Here is a 15,582-nt window from a genome sequence, read left to right as displayed (position 1 = left end):
TGTAGCTTGCGGCGTAGGCGGTATGATGAAAAGGTGTCGTGCTGTCATATCCATTTAATGCGGCAGACGGGCTCTACGCGGATGCGGCGCATGCGACTTCACTGTGTACCTCGGTAATATGCGGTTTACAGTGAGGCCTCACAAAGACTGCACTGCGTGCCGCGGCGGCAGAGCACGCCTCAACCACCCGCATTGACTGCGGTGGGTGGGTGAGTCTTCCAGCGGAAGACCCGCGCCCGCACCCGCGCCTGTGGGACACGTGGCGCCTCCGGACCCCTCTTGGCGGTATGTTGGTTCTACGCGCGTGGGAGGTCCAGATGGACGCGGGAGGTCCTAGACCCCTATGGGGGGTTCGAGTTCTCGGCTGTTGACTCGGAGCTTCTCCTCCTCAGGGACACGTGGCGTCTCCGGACTCGTCCCGGAGCGGGGAGCGGGCCCGGGGCCATTAGCCCGGTGAGGTAAGAGACTGACCCGTGGGGCCCGGCTGCTCCGCCTCTTATGGCGTAGTTACGGATGACTATGCGAGTCCTGTCTTACTGTAGTAGGAGTGGATATCCCTGCTACGAGATACCGACAAGACGATGACGCAGGGCAGTCCGGCAGCGATTCCCTCGTTTGCTTAGTGATCATGATCCGCCCCCACGTTCGAGGCTCACGCCCACTTCCCTCGTTTTTTCCCCTCCCGGTCATGATCATGGGCCGGGCAAATGTAGCCGGTCCTTTTATTTCAGTCTTCCAATGTTCGTCACGACTTGAATTTAAAACAAAACATGTTCGTCACGACTCCATAGTACTCTTCTCATAGTAAATTTTTTTTTACAAATACGAAGTTTAACGTCATGGAATATATGATTTTAGATTAACCGTGAGAAGTTTATCATATATAATTTTTATGTTAGCAAACCATACAAACTTTTAGCAGTGGATGGTCAAAGATAAAATACTAGACCAGAACGACAACTTTATATCGTGGAACTGACCAAATACTCAAGAACATTATTGAGGCACTCTTCGAATTTAACAAGAACGAGTTCAGCTCCCGTGGGATTTGGTAAAAAAATTTAAAATTACTATACTACTATAGTTTTCTCCTTTACTACTATTTTTCAAAAGAATAAAGAAAACTTCTATTAAGTCATCTAACTATAGAGAGAAAAAAAATTGAACCCAAGAATTCACCCTATAGTATTCTTAGGGCCTGTTTAGTTGGTGAAAATTTGTTGGTTTTTGGTACTGTAGCACATTTCGTTGTTACTTGACAAATAATGTTCAATCATGGGCTAATTAGACTTAAAAGATTCATCTCATGCTAATTAGTTAGACTACGTAATTAGTTATTTTTTTCAACTGCATTTAATGCTCCATACATATGTCCGGACATTCGATGTGACGGGTACTGTATAAATTTTCTTGGAAACTAAACACGGCCCACCCACCCACACACCACACTGTTCGGCTGGCTGTGGCTGGTGCTGATTTATTGTGAGAGAAAAGTACTGCTGGCTGGCTAATGGCTGGTGGCTGGTGCTGATTTGATGTGAGAGAAAAGCACTGCTCATAGTTGACAGTAAAACAGAGCGTGTTCGTGGAAAATTTGGGTACTCCTACAGTACCATGCATTCCAGCCTTCCACCTATTGAGAGTGAAGTTGAGCCGCAATTGAGCGTACAGTATACCCGGCTGGGTTGTACATGCCTAACGTAACTCCAAACGTAATCGGCACCAACGTGTGCAATGGAAAATATAAAAGGGTACTCCCGGCCCGTTGGGAGTACCAAAGGATATGATAGGAACATAGCTGATTGATTCAATAAAAGTAAAAAGAAGCCTCGATACCCCGTTTGGGGTTTCAAGCCGAGCTGCAGGACGACATGGACCCAGCTAGAGTACCGTACGAGAAGAGATGGAGCGAGCAATGTTGATATGCAGGACTATTGTAAAGAAAACTTGTGTAGCCAACCCACCATCTCTTTACGCCCACTAAAAGAGGGTGAACCGAAAAGACCGGTAGTAAATTATTACCAAAAGCTATATGGAGAAAGCCTGTCGATTTAAGCATTTATCGAGATTCCACATTTTGTACTTTCAGGTGGGGGTGTAAACAGACGGATAATTCTGATATCGTATTTGTTTTCATATTTGTGTGGTGGGGGTGTAAACGAATCGGATATAGACGGATAATTTTGATATCGTATTTGTTTTCATATTTGTGTTCGAATACAGATAGTGTTAGTTTTTTCCAGATAAGATCGTAATGGATATCAACATCATAAAATACAACTTTTGAGCATTCAGATACGAATCGGATACGAATATTGGATACTCGGAATTAGATACGGACGGATAAAAACTCTTCCAGACCGGATCGAATTCGAATACGGTCGGAAAATATTCGTACCATTTATATCCCGAAACATATCAGGTGCACAAAGTGATTGGTTTGCACCTGATATGTTCTCTTACTTTCTTGCGTACATAGGAAGAATTAACTTTACCACGAGAAAAAGTAATAAAGTAAACGTGATGCCTCCGGTGATGGGTGGCGCTCCGACGATTTAAGGTTCAGGGGTTTGGGGGCTGCCTGTGCTGCCAATTAATGTTGCCGTGGATAGAGGGAGCTTCGAGGATGGCTGTCACTCTGACTGTGGAGACGGATTGTACGGGTGAGACAGTAGGGACGTCACCCGATTGGAAGGTGGTAGATAACCGGTGACCCGTGGATCAGAGAATAATGTCAGGGGTGTTGGCTTCGATCCATCGATCTATACCAACTGTGGTCGTAAGTGGCAGCCAGGGGCGGCCTTGTGCCCGTGTGGGCTGTGCGACCGCACGGGCCTCCAAATTTGAAGTTGAAGGACCCCTAAAATATGAAGCACATCTTAGTATATAGCAGTATAGGAGGTTTTAATTTCATGAATTTGCAGCCCACTCGGTGAAAAACGAGGTCCAAATTGCTAGAAGTTGAAACGATTGTGGCCTTCCAATTCCTGATTCCTCTCGGCCCACACACGCATCGCAAAATCTCAAACTGATGCTTCGGTTTCCTCTCTGACGCGGCCGGCATCGCCCAACGCCATCGCGTCGCAGCCGGCGGCATCGCCCATCGCCATCGCGTCGCAGCCGGCGGCATCGCGGACGCGTCCAAGTAGAAGACCTGCTCAGCATCGCGGCCCCTGCGTCCGGACGTCGGCGAGTACGACCTGCTCGTGCCAGTGCCCAGAGCCCCTGCCGGCCATCCGATTCCATCGCAGGCTGTTGCTGCTGCCTGTTCCATCTCCGCATTGCAATTGGTTGCAGAGAGAGACACTCGACGGACAATGCAGAAAGCTTAATTCCAAGAGTAAGACTTAATTCCTTGTTATTTTCTTCTTTCCTCGTTTAATTATGTTGATATTTTTGTCTTGATGATTAAAATACATTTATTAATTTTGTTCTGAAATTCTAAAAAATTTGAAGCGACATGATTGCTTTCCAAATGCAAGTATTGCACATTGAGTTATGTTGACTATTCCTGTGACTGTTGCATCAGCGGAACGAAGCTTTATAAAATTGAAGCTATTAAAGTCCTACTTGCGTTCTATAATGACACAAGAAAGACTCAACGATTTGGCTATGATAGCACTTAGAGTGACATGCTAGAGAAGATTGATTATGAGCGCATCATTGAAGATTTTATTTCAAAGAATGCTCAAAGAATAAAGTTCTTCAAGTGAAGAATAGGTACGATAATTCTTAAAATATCTCATTTATATATTACTTGTTACTTTTATTTAATTTAACTAGACTACTAGGACCTCATCTTAGCATTTTGCACTGGGCCCCGAATTGGCCGGGACGCCCCTGGTGGCAGCTCGGGTGCCACCGTAGCCGATCAGGTGGTGAGGCGGCGGGGTGCCGGCATTATTGATTTGCACTAGCCGTGATCTTGGCCGGCGGCCCCGGCGATGATAGTGTCATCATAACAGGTCGGGTGGCGAGAGTGGGGGAGGGAAGGCACCGGAAGGCGGAATCGGGATGTGAATGCTTGGGCATTGAGATGGGGGCAAATAAGATAAATGAAGATGGATAAATGAAGATGAACAGGTGCACAAAAATTTATATAAGGGAAAGTTTATATGAAGGGATCTCAATGTAGCGTTAAATGGAGAAGGTTTTGAGGACGAAGTTGCCTCCTAAATAGATTGTGGTAATAAAACAATCTAAACTAGTCCTTCTTAGTATAATTGATAGCGCAGCCGTCGGTTCGGTTTTCAGAAAAATAAATATGTATGCATCCAGTTTATACTTGAAATGGTGTTGCTTTATTTAGTTCTATTAAATTTGAACTAATAATGAATCCTAATGGAGGGTAGGGGTTCATATTGATGTTTCTAAGGTATAGTCACATTAATGAGAATGAAATAAAAATAATTTAGTGTTTCATAGACTATTTACGTATATTGTTCATATTATTGTTTCATAGAATATTTACATATATTTATTTCATTTAATTTCATGGCTTGCCAAGGCTTGATATACGTAAATTAGTGGTTTCATCTAGATAAATTTGCCTCCTCTCTTCTCAAATTTGATGTTACTTTCATCAGTAAATCCTACGTTGCTGCTAAACATGATCTAACCCCATTGAAAAATATTGAAAATGAATTTGAATTTTTGGGAGAATTTTGGAATAAAAGATTTAATGAATTTAATTAAAAAATATTCTTTCTATTTTGAATCATTTTTCAATAGGGTGGATTTTAGCAAATGATTAAATATTCCCCTATTCCTTCTTTGTTTTATAGTAATTAGATTTATTAAAAAACATAATGTATTTTAGGGAAAGGATAATATAAGATAGAAAACTAAATATTACTTCTTTTGAAAATAATAAAACATTTAGCTGTCCTTAGCTATCCAATAATTCACCTATCCTCTTCTACCTCTAGACCTTTCATCAATCTGTCACTTCTATCTCTACTTTCTCAATCATTCTTCGCTTAGCCTTGCTAGAGTGCCATTCTCCCTCCCTTATATCACGTCCCAAAAATATTGGGATATTTAACCTACGGCTTGTTTAGTTCCCTTCAAAATTCCAAAACTGTACAAGATTCTCTATCACATCGAATTTTTTAACGCATGCATGAAGTATTAAATGTAGCTAAACAAAATAACTAATTACACAGTTTATCTATAATTTGCGAGACGAATCTTTTGAGCCTAGTTAATCCATGGCGGGACAATAATTGCCAAATGCAAACGAAAGTGCTACAGTGCTTTACACCCAAAACTTTACGCATCTAAACAAGACCCTAGCCTATTTAATGTATCAAAAAATTCTTAAATATAAAATATAATGCACATTTGTGTCAAGATAATGGTGAGAATGGTGAAAGTTTAGTCTTACTAATGGAAGTAAAGGAATACCAACATAAATATGAAGGTGGTCTTCAATCCACCAAAACTATATATGTGGGAATAGACAGGAAAAACACATGGGTGCCGGGGTGAAGGGCGCGCGGTAATTCACCAACATGGCAGATCTCCCGAACCCTCTCCATGGTGTTCTATGAAATTGGTTTATGATGTCCACTATGTTAGAGAATTGCGTGGTAGTTTCTAATTTATCCATAGTTGTATATTAAAAACTAATACCGATGTTTCCTAATTTTTAAAAAATTACTATTTAGGATATTGGATAAATAATAGTACATAATAGTAAAAGATTTTTTAATTTTTTAATTAATTTGTTGTGAGTTATTGCATTCATGCTGCCGCATAGTGTTTTGGTTAATCAATGGTTTCAATCCGCTTTCAAAATGTGATCAGATTTTGATTTCCTTTGATATCCTCCTCTTATCTTTTGGGGGGCTCATGTTACCATTCCTCATCGCTCACAGCTCAACACCATAGTGTCAGATGGTATTAAGAGATGGATTTTTTTATCATCGATATTTCGTACTTGTCTCTATGGTGTGGCATATTTACCTCTAGCCTCGCTGGGCATCCCCAACTCTATTTGCATTTGTAATTTCTATTTATACTAACCATTCAAAATGTCTTATAGTTATAATTTTCAGAGGACAACAAAAATCATCAAAAGGGTTTCAAAAGTTTTTTTTAAGGGTTTGAAGAGTTGTGGATATGAAACGATCTATTTCCACGTATCCATCAAATAAGGCTGGATGGAAGGCTCGTGGCTCGCTAGCTCGCTTGGATCGACTTGTTAGTGACTTGGCTCGTTGAGAATTATCGACAAGCTGAACTAAGATTTAGTGTGGTAGCTATAACGAGCCAGCTCGAGCCGGCTCGCGAGCTAAACGAGCAAGGTACATTGCGGACCAACCAAACCAGCCAAGGTAACAGACCAGTGGAGGCAGCACGACAGCAACGAAGCAGCTCTAAGTGGGGGTTCCTATATACTTTCGCAAGGTGGATAAGCTAGGTATATAAAACCCATTAGGCCCAATTAAAAGTATAGTTAGATTCAATATTTAAAATGAATGGATTCAACATTTTATAGAAACACGGCGCAACAAATTTTGAAAAAAAATACTACATTCAACATTTTTGATAAACTATTTCAACATCTCGACATAACAGATTCAACGTTTACCAAAACATAAATCAACATTTTCTAAAAAAAAGTCATTTCTTTTTCATCAACTGTGGCGACGGCTGGAGCGTGTCGGCCAGAGCTCCGGGGGCGCGCTCGCGTGAGCGCTCTAGGCCGGCGGCACAGGCGCAAGCCGGTGAGACAGGCGGATGGTGCGGGGCTGCGCGGCCAACGGCGGTGCGGGCCAGCAAGGTGGTCGGCGGGCGCACTGGCAGGTACGCGCGACGGCAGTCGGCGAGACAACGGCAGACGATGGCAAGTCCAGATGAAGAGGATGGTGGTGGTAGGGTTTGAGCAAGATCCAACGGATGCAATCGTTTTTGCACGAATCTCAAATACTGGAAAATGAGAAAAAAAAATTCAGAAGATATTTAGGATTCCGGACTCTAATAGCCCAAACGGCCCAACAAACTAAACCTAACCCATATCCGGCTCAGGTTATGCGTTCCGCGAGAGCCGCCGCCACATGTTGCAGGCGGCACCTGCTGAGGCCCATGCTCGCGCCGCCGCCGGCCGCTCAACTCCCTCCGACCCTCCCTCGCCCTGGCTCCACCTCCGCGCTGCTCTCCTGTCCGGCTGACCCTGCTCCCGCAGACCCGCACGCGGAGCTGCAGCTGTGGGACGGTGGGAGGTGCCAAGGGGAGCACGCTGCCCGCACTCTTTGCATTTTGACCTTTTTTTATAAACAAATTTCACATTTAGGGTCTTGAAGAAACAAATTGTGTTTTTGGACCCAGAGGGTCGGCGCCATGACCTACGACGCCAAGGTAACACGTCTCGGCGCCATAAGTCATGGCGCCGAGCTTTGCAAACCGATCTAACGTGGCGGTTGACATGGAGGCGATATGGCATCACCTCAGCGCCACAGATCTTGGCGCGCCGGCGCCAAGATTGGCGCCGAGCTCGGTGTTGTGAATGTTGCCACTGCAAAAAAAAAGCTTACTAATTCATATAAGAAAAACTTCTCCCTAGAATGTGCACGACCTGCCTTGAAGTTTAAGTGGTTTAGTCACTTAGTTTTTGCCTTGCAGGCTCAGATTCATGTCCTAGTTTTGCATCTTTTTCGTTTTATTTATTTGTTCTCTCACGATGGCTGCATGCAAACATTTGCATCTTTTTCGTCTAGTTGTTCTCTCACGATGGCTGCATGCAAAAAGAAAGAAAAGTGGGAGCCTGTGCATTTATGAATCCTAGGAAATTGATGCACATTAATATGGAGTTAACTCTTTTCTTGGTCTATGGAGTAGAGGCTGATATGCCTAAGAAATGAAAAAAAAATCAACGTGGCCAGTGGCTCAAACCTGGGCGCTCAAGGATGGAGGCTAGCAACTTCTCCATCTAAGCTAGAGCATACATTTTGTATTTTTACTAGAACAGTGCTAGTTATCTATTTCAAATGCCAAGCTCGGCGCCAAGATCTATGGCGCCGAGGTGGTGCCACGTCACTTCCACATCGACTGCCACATTGAATCGACTCGCAAAGCTCGGCACCATGACTTATGGCGCCGAGACGTGTTATCTCGGTGCAATTTGTTTCTTCGAAACCCTAAATGTAAAATTTGTTTATAAATAAGGTTAAAAAGTAAAAATTACGGGGACGTTGCTCCGGAGGCTAAGCAGCATGTGCTTGATTTCAGGTTGGTAATAAACCCATTTGCAGGAATAAACCACCAATTTTGCGTTGGTTTTCTCATCTACAATGACCAAAGCTTGAGCTGAGCTGGAGGCTGGAGCTGGAATGGTGTGAGAGAGAAACACTGTTGCCTGACTGGTGATTAGAGATTGGTGCTGGAGCAGTATGAGAGAGAAATACTGTAGGCCTGGATGCTGGTACACCAGCCGAACACGGTGAGCATGCGTGGGACGGGAAGCTAGTGGCGTGCATCGAGCTGGCTCACGGGCTAAACAAACCAGCAAACGAGCCGAGCCGAGCTGAACGTAACCAAACCTCAGCACAGCAGGGGAGTTGACCTGTGCTGCTGTGCACGACCAGCCAAGCCAAGCTCAGCGGGTGCACAGTGTGAAATCTGCCAAAGCTTATCCTCACCGCGAGTGAGCAGAGAACCTCCTCCAAGGAAAGACCGAAGGAAGACTCGGAACCGGTACACACCGAGCTTTCTTCTCCCCTGCTCTCGCTGCTGCGGCGAATTTTCTTGCCCGGCACCGGCCGCCGTGGGTAGCCTGCGCCACCGTACCCCTTCCGCCCTTCCGCCGTCCTCCCGGAAGCGAAAGGTGAGTTCTTTCTCCGCCTTACTCGCGTTCCCCCCTCCTTTTCCGGTGCTTGCTAAAGTTTCTCGGACGCGTTTATTGACTGACGGGGAACGCCTCCCGTCCGTTCGCATGACCCCGGTGTGCCGTGGTCTTTCCGGGCCTCCGGTGTGCGTGGTGAGTTCCGGTGGCTGAAATCTTCAAATTCTGAGTGTTCGCGTCCAGAGGGTAGGGATTCCATCTGTTCCTCTTTGGGGGCAGAAGCTGTCTGTATGATTTTGTTCTTATTTCCAAGAGTTTTTACCTGATTACCTGAATCAAAAAGCTTGTTTAATTGCGATAACTGGCAGCTTTTGTTCATGTCCAAAGTACCTTAATTTTTAGTGCTTATTTCCGATTCATTTTTTAATCTAGGCTAGATCTTTTACTTATAAGATACTTGGAAACTGAAGCGTGATTCTAGCTGTCCTTGCCACTCAACTTCTACCGTTTTTTCTTGGTTTGAAGTAGACAAGGAAGCATTTTTTGTTAAGTTATTACTTCTTTGTTGTTGTTTTCCTTTTTGTTTGTTCTGTCATATTTTTCATTTCCTGCACATCTTGTACTTAGGTACATATATGGGCGGTAAGGCCATAAGGCTTGGGTAATTTAAAACAGACAGAAAGGTCATCGTTCTAGTAAACAAAATTATGTTTCTTGAGTTGCTATAAGGTCCGGACACGAATGGGGGTGTGGTTCACTTTTACTAATGAGGCAATGTACCAGCCAATGTAGGATGAGGCTTTGTGTTTGGAATTTATAGCTTCTGATATTTCATAGGGTCAATGTATAATTTGGAGGTGAACTTATAGAGTTCTTGTTATCTTCAAGAACTTATATGCTTCCATGAGGCTAGGAATTGTTGCCTTCCTGATTAGCAACTGGGAAGGGACATACATTCTGGTGTGCAAACCTTTATTTTTTCCCCGTAGTTTAGTATGAACATTTTCTATTTAATAGAATCCTGAGAAAGAACATTGTAGGCTTGTAGCCAATTAACTAATGCTGAATGCACTGTATAGGTTTATAGCAACACTTGCTTGTTTAGTTAGTGTATTCTGTTCTTTAGAAATTTGTAGTAGGTAATACTTATTTTCGGTATTCCTTAGAAACCGTTAGTGAGGTCTAGATGTATGATTTAATAAATGATTTCACAGCTGCATTTATGCTCCATGCCATGACAAGGGGTCCATCCTCTAATGCCTTCTTTTGCACTCATCTTTAGTACATATAAGATAAGATATTGAATCAATGTTTGTTGTTGTATAATTTAATTTTATCCGTAGGATGTTTTTAAACATTAAGAATCTGGAAAACTTCAAGGATCTACTGTTTGTTACACTTAACATAATGATATCTGGGGCTATCTCCAGGATTAACTCCATGACGAGTCTGTAATATTTGATTTTCCCATCATTTTAACTCAAAATGGAGGGACTGGTTTTCCAGTTCTTCTCTATATTTTAAGATGAGTGGTATTATGTTTTTCTTTGTTATTACGCTTGTTTGCCATTAAAATTATTTGTTAGATCCTCTCCCTTTTGTTGTTAGTGCTTTGTGATGTATCAAATGAAACTAAGTTTAAAACATAGTGGAACTCTGATTTTACAGATAATAGTTGATACTAAACAGTTAACACAGTCATGACTTGGTTTTGATAAGATTAAGTCGTTCCATCTCTCAGATCTTGGATAATTTTGAACATGTCGTGTCTAGCATGCTGTGGCGGCGAAGACACTCAAAGAGCACCTGATAGTGGAGGTCCATACCCAGGTGGCTACCCAGCAAGTAATATTCCTCCAAATCATATTTGTTACTTGCCATTCTATTAGCTATCATTCGTAGCCATATTTCCAGCCTCATTTCTCATACTAGAAACTATTGCCATTTCTCATCCAGGGAATGATGCTTATCGCACTGCTGTTCCAACTCCCAGAGGTGCTCAACCTGTGAAAGTGCAGCCAATTGCTGTCCCTACTATTCCTGTGGAAGAAATCCGGGAGGTCACACAGGGTTTTGGTGATGAAGCTTTGGTTGGTGAGGGTTCTTTTGGCAGAGTGTATTATGGTGTACTGAACAATGGCAGAAGTGTGGCGATCAAAAAGCTAGATTCAAGTAAACAGCCAGAACAAGAATTTTTGGCACAGGTTTGCATTGATTTTTGTCAATGAACTGTTCATCTTTGCTAGTCTTTCTGCTTCTTATAAAGTATGTCTACACCTTCAGGTTTCCATGGTGTCAAGACTTAAGCATGACAATGTCGTGGAGTTGCTTGGTTACTGTGTTGATGGAAACACCCGTATCCTTGCTTATGAATTTGCTACTATGGGTTCTCTTCATGATATACTTCACGGTATGACTCTGTATACTTGTAAAATCCAATGTACTGATAAGTTTGAAACCTATTGTCAACATGAGCTTCTTTCCTGATAGCTGATGAGTCTGGATTTTAACAACACAGGCCGGAAAGGTGTGAAAGGAGCTCAGCCAGGTCCAGTCCTGTCTTGGACACAACGAGTGAAAATTGCTGTTGGAGCAGCAAAAGGTCTTGAGTATCTTCATGAGAAAGCACAGCCTCATATAATACACAGGGACATCAAATCCAGCAATGTACTTCTGTTCGATGGTGATGTATCTAAAATAGCTGATTTTGACTTGTCAAACCAAGCTCCTGATATGGCAGCTCGACTTCATTCAACTAGGGTTCTGGGAACATTTGGATATCATGCGCCTGAGTATGTGAAGTTCTCTTTTCAGTATTATTAACAACCGCAACCATTTTTTTGAAATAGCTAAAAGAAACATTGGGGGCAGGTATGCGATGACTGGACAACTTAGCTCTAAGAGTGACGTCTATAGTTTTGGAGTTGTTCTTCTGGAGCTCCTGACTGGAAGAAAGCCTGTGGATCATACATTACCAAGGGGACAACAGAGTCTCGTGACATGGGTAAACATCTATATTGGATATTCAACTTTGTTTTTTTATTCTGTAATCAAGAATTTATCTTGCATATATGGAATGTTTTACCTTGGTTCCGTTTGACTAATTTAAGTACTGGCTATTCCATGCTTATAGGCAACTCCACGGCTTAGTGAAGACAAAGTTAGGCAATGTGTCGATTCAAGACTTGGAGGGGAATATCCTCCTAAATCTGTTGCAAAGGTATGAGAGGTTACTAGGGGTCTGACTCATTTGGTCTTTATATAAGCTTTTAGTAATGAAGTATTTTCTCAATCTCTACCAAAGGGAGATTCATTCTTTGTGCCAATGGTATCTGAATAAAGGCCAGAAACTGAGCCTACCTCAGTCAGGTCCGGCTCTGGGCCCATGCCGGACGGGGGCCCAGGATTCGAGATGAACCTGCATATGTGTTGGCCCATTAAATCTCTCCAGATTGCTGTCTGTCCTCCATCGATCCAGCCGCACACACAATAGGGAAAAGAGATCGCTGGTGGATTGGTGCCTCGTCGGCTTGTTTGTCCACTCGTTGCTCAATCTGCCGGCGGCAAGGCAACTCAGCCGTGGAGTCATTAGCGCCGGCCCTCCTGGCTCGTACTCCTGCTGCATCGAGATTCAAGTGATTGTGCACTCAGTATTGGTGATAGACCGATGGTGATGAGTCGACCTGTTCATTGCTTTGTCCATTGCTTATTTCATTATTTGCATAGTGTGTTAGATAATTAGATTGCTAGGGTTAAACTTTGAGTTCTAATATTTAGTTTCCCTGGTAATTTAGGTGTTAGAATGTTGCACATTCCGTCCATTCCAAATTATAGATTATTTTAAGTTAGGTACATAGATTTTATCATGCATATAGATAAACATTGTATCTAGATACATCGTAAAGATTATATATCTAGAAAAAACAAAATGATCTATAATTTGACATGGAGGAAGCAATATTTATCGGGTGCTGCGAAAAGGAAAAAAAGAGTTGATCAATTTATTGAATTGAATCGGAAAAAGATACTTTACATAAGTTCTATTTAGCTTTAAGTAAGATTACTGATGTTAGAGAAGATCAAGGGTCCATAGTACCATGTTCGCTTTGGGGCCCTCGCAAATGTAGAGCTGGCCCTGACCAACCTCGGTGGGAGGTTTGTGTGTACACCCCCACCACCCAGGTTACAGTCCTCTTCGACTTCAAATTTGGTGGCGATATCTTCCTATTAATGATGGCACCTAGCTCCTTGTAGGTTGGTCAAGTTTTTGATATCTAGATAAAGGCAATAAAGGGCTATATTATGCGGCTAGCAATGTTTAGATATGATATCAAAACAGTGGCATGGTGCTTGATTTTCTTCATTAAGTTTTTGTCTACTCACACTTGTCATTGAACTTGAAATGCTTATTTGTTTCCTTGTATCCTTCAAATAGTTTGCAGCAGTTGCTGCATTGTGCGTGCAATATGAAGCTGATTTTCGACCAAACATGAGCATTGTGGTGAAGGCCCTCCAGCCCCTGCTGAATGCACGTGCATCCAACAACCCTGGTGGGCACTCTGGATCATAATCTTCAGTTCACCATTTGTGACGTAGAATATTGCATTGCCAAGGTTTTTTTTTTTCCTGGAGGAGAAGCTGTTTGTATGTAGATTATGTTGTGATCTCCGTTTTGCCTTAGTAGTCCCTCATTGAGTTTTCTGATGCGTTGCAGGCTGAGTGAATGACTGCTTTTGCTTGTACTTGACGACAGTATCTGATTCAGACAAATCATCTAGCATTGTAATTTGTAATAAGACAAAAGTATGGTGCTTCTTGACCTTGGATGTTCACGAGAGATAACTCCGTGCAATTCCTGGATGTTACTGACTAGTCTGTACCGTGTACCGTCGTAGCTTATTGTTGACGCTAAAATTTTGCAATTATAATTTTGACTAGGAGAATTGACCGATGGAGAATTTTCTAAAACTTACCCAGCATCAGCTGAGATGGTTTGGACATGTTCAACGAAGGCCTCTTGAGACGTCGGTGCGTAATGGGGTTCTTGAGCGGATCGATAATGTAAAGAGGGGTAGAGGTAGACCTAAACTGATGTGGGATGAGTCGGTTAAGAGAGACCTTAAGGATTGGAATTGTGACATCCAAAAAAATCACCAAATTAAATCACACGCTAAAAATAATTTTCAAAATCTCTTTTCAAATCGTTGAGCTCAGATCTTTCGAAATTGTTTCCCGACCGATCTCCCGGTCGCCTGAAAAACCAGTCCCGACATCCAATCGCTATCCCGTCTTCCTGTTTCCTCCTTGTTCCGCGCGTCACGCCGACCAGCGCGCGTGCGCGTGCAGTCGAGATCGTCACCGCGATCGGCGTCGGCGCGAATCTCTCTCTTTCTCTTTTCCTTTTTCTTTTTCTCATTTTCCTTTTTCTTTTCTTTTTCTTTTCCTCCCTCCCTCTCTCTCCTTCCTCCCTCTCCTCTGCCGCGCGCCCCCGAGCTGCGCCGCCCGCGCACGCACGCGCATCCCTGCACCCTGCCACCCCCACGCGCTCCGCGTGCCGTGACGCCCGCCGCGCCGCTCGCCGCTGCCGCCAGTGCCGCCTGGGCGCACGAGCTTGCGATAGCAGAGCGCGCACAGCGCCCCGCCATTGCCGCCGGCCGCACGCGCACTGCTCCCAGCCCCACTCACGCTGCGACCCCACCCCACGCGCGCGCGCCCTGCTCCCGCCTGTGCCCCTGCCCGCGCGCCGCACACGCGGCCCTGTGCACGGCCCCGGCCGACGCCGCGCCGCCCGTCGATCTGAACAGCGCCGCCCGCCCTGTACCGCCTCGACACGAGAGAGCTAGCCAAGCTCGACGTCGGCCACAGCGACCGACCACATGCGCGCTCCGCCCCTGGACGCCGCCCTCGGTGCGCACGCCACTCCACGACGGCCGCAAACGGCCGGAGCGCCATTAATGGCGCCCCGCGATGCTCGCCGGCCACCACCACCGGCGCCTCTCCCCTCCACCGCCTCGCCACACCTATAAATAGGCGCTCCTCGCGGCCATCCACCACCACAAGCCGCGCCGCCCCCGTGCCCCTCCTCTCCGGTCTTGCTGCGCCGCCACCTAGAGCCGCCGTGGCCGCCGCCGCCCGCTCTCGTCGCCCCACTTCCCTGCTCCACCCCAGCTCGAGCTAGGTAGGGGAATCGAACCCCCACCTCCTCCTCTCTCTTTCCCCTCTCCTCCCGGCCGCCGCCTTGGCCCTGGGCGCCCGAATCAGGCCGCCGCTGGCGCGCCACCCCCTCCCCTGTTTCCCAGCGGGGAAAGGAGGAAGAAGGGGGACGTTTATGCCCATACCCCCCCTGCCTTTTCTATTATTTCATTAAAGGCCCTCCCACCTCTCTAGTTCATTTACAAAAGAGCCCTTTTCTATTTTCCCTATTTGCAAATAAACCCTTCCACCATAAAATTAATTCCAAAAATGCCCCTACACTTTTCCAGAGTGACCCGATGTTTTCTAAAATTACAACCAAGCCCTTGCCCCTCAAAAATATTTACAAAAAGGCCCTTGAACCCCCGTTCGACCCCTAAACCCCTCTCTGACCTATCATTTTATGCGCCAAACAATCTCCGATCGACCTGAAACTTTACCACGCCATTCCTATTATAGTTTTGGCCATGCCATTAGGACACCGTCCAGAGATATTACTCCTATCTTCATATCGTAACTGTTTTCGATTCGAGCTCAACGATAAAACTTTTATTTCTTTTCTTGATTATGTGTTTGTTTGTACGCGCCATAGATCACGGTGTGAA

General features: G+C 44.6%; 1 protein-coding gene across 5 annotated transcripts; it reads left to right on the top strand.

Moving 5' to 3' along the window:
• Window positions 1-8,628: 8,628 nt before the first annotated feature.
• On the top strand, window positions 8,629-13,660 carry LOC120706638 (probable receptor-like protein kinase At2g47060). Of its 5 annotated transcripts, XR_005688386.1 has the most exons (10): window positions 8,629-8,827; window positions 10,527-10,630; window positions 10,742-10,989; window positions 11,069-11,195; window positions 11,304-11,577; window positions 11,657-11,789; window positions 11,919-12,005; window positions 12,090-12,455; window positions 13,221-13,398; window positions 13,500-13,660. XR_005688386.1 is itself a non-coding variant. In XM_039991319.1 (9 exons), exons 2-9 carry the CDS (start codon window positions 10,546-10,548, stop codon window positions 13,502-13,504), a joined length of 1,074 nt encoding a protein of 357 aa, XP_039847253.1. In that variant the 5' UTR covers window positions 8,630-8,827; window positions 10,527-10,545; the 3' UTR covers window positions 13,505-13,657. The 5 variants fall into 5 exon arrangements, 4 of the variants coding, with proteins under 4 accessions (XP_039847253.1, XP_039847250.1, XP_039847254.1 ...); XM_039991319.1 differs by lacking the exon at window positions 12,090-12,455 and having other exon boundaries at window positions 8,630-8,827; window positions 13,221-13,335; window positions 13,500-13,657; XM_039991316.1 differs by lacking the exon at window positions 12,090-12,455 and having other exon boundaries at window positions 8,630-8,827; window positions 13,221-13,657.
• The last annotated feature ends 1,922 nt before the right edge of the window (window positions 13,661-15,582 follow it).

This window comes from Panicum virgatum, chromosome 5K, assembly GCF_016808335.1.
Source record: "Panicum virgatum strain AP13 chromosome 5K, P.virgatum_v5, whole genome shotgun sequence".
In the NCBI taxonomy this organism is placed as follows: Eukaryota; Viridiplantae; Streptophyta; class Magnoliopsida; order Poales; family Poaceae; genus Panicum; species Panicum virgatum.
Note: the sequence above shows the minus strand (reverse complement) of the source record. Positions and strands in the feature narration are given on the sequence as shown.

Bases quoted from the DNA above. Each gene is read 5' to 3' on its own strand.
- LOC120706638 (XM_039991316.1), top strand. From the start codon at position 10,546: ATGTCGTGTCTAGCATGCTGTGGCGGCGAAGACACTCAAAGAGCACCT. The intron at 11,578-11,656 runs GTATGTGAAGTT...CATTGGGGGCAG, and splicing joins TTTGGATATCATGCGCCTGA to GTATGCGATGACTGGACAAC. The intron at 12,006-13,220 runs GTATGAGAGGTT...TCCTTCAAATAG, and splicing joins CTCCTAAATCTGTTGCAAAG to TTTGCAGCAGTTGCTGCATT.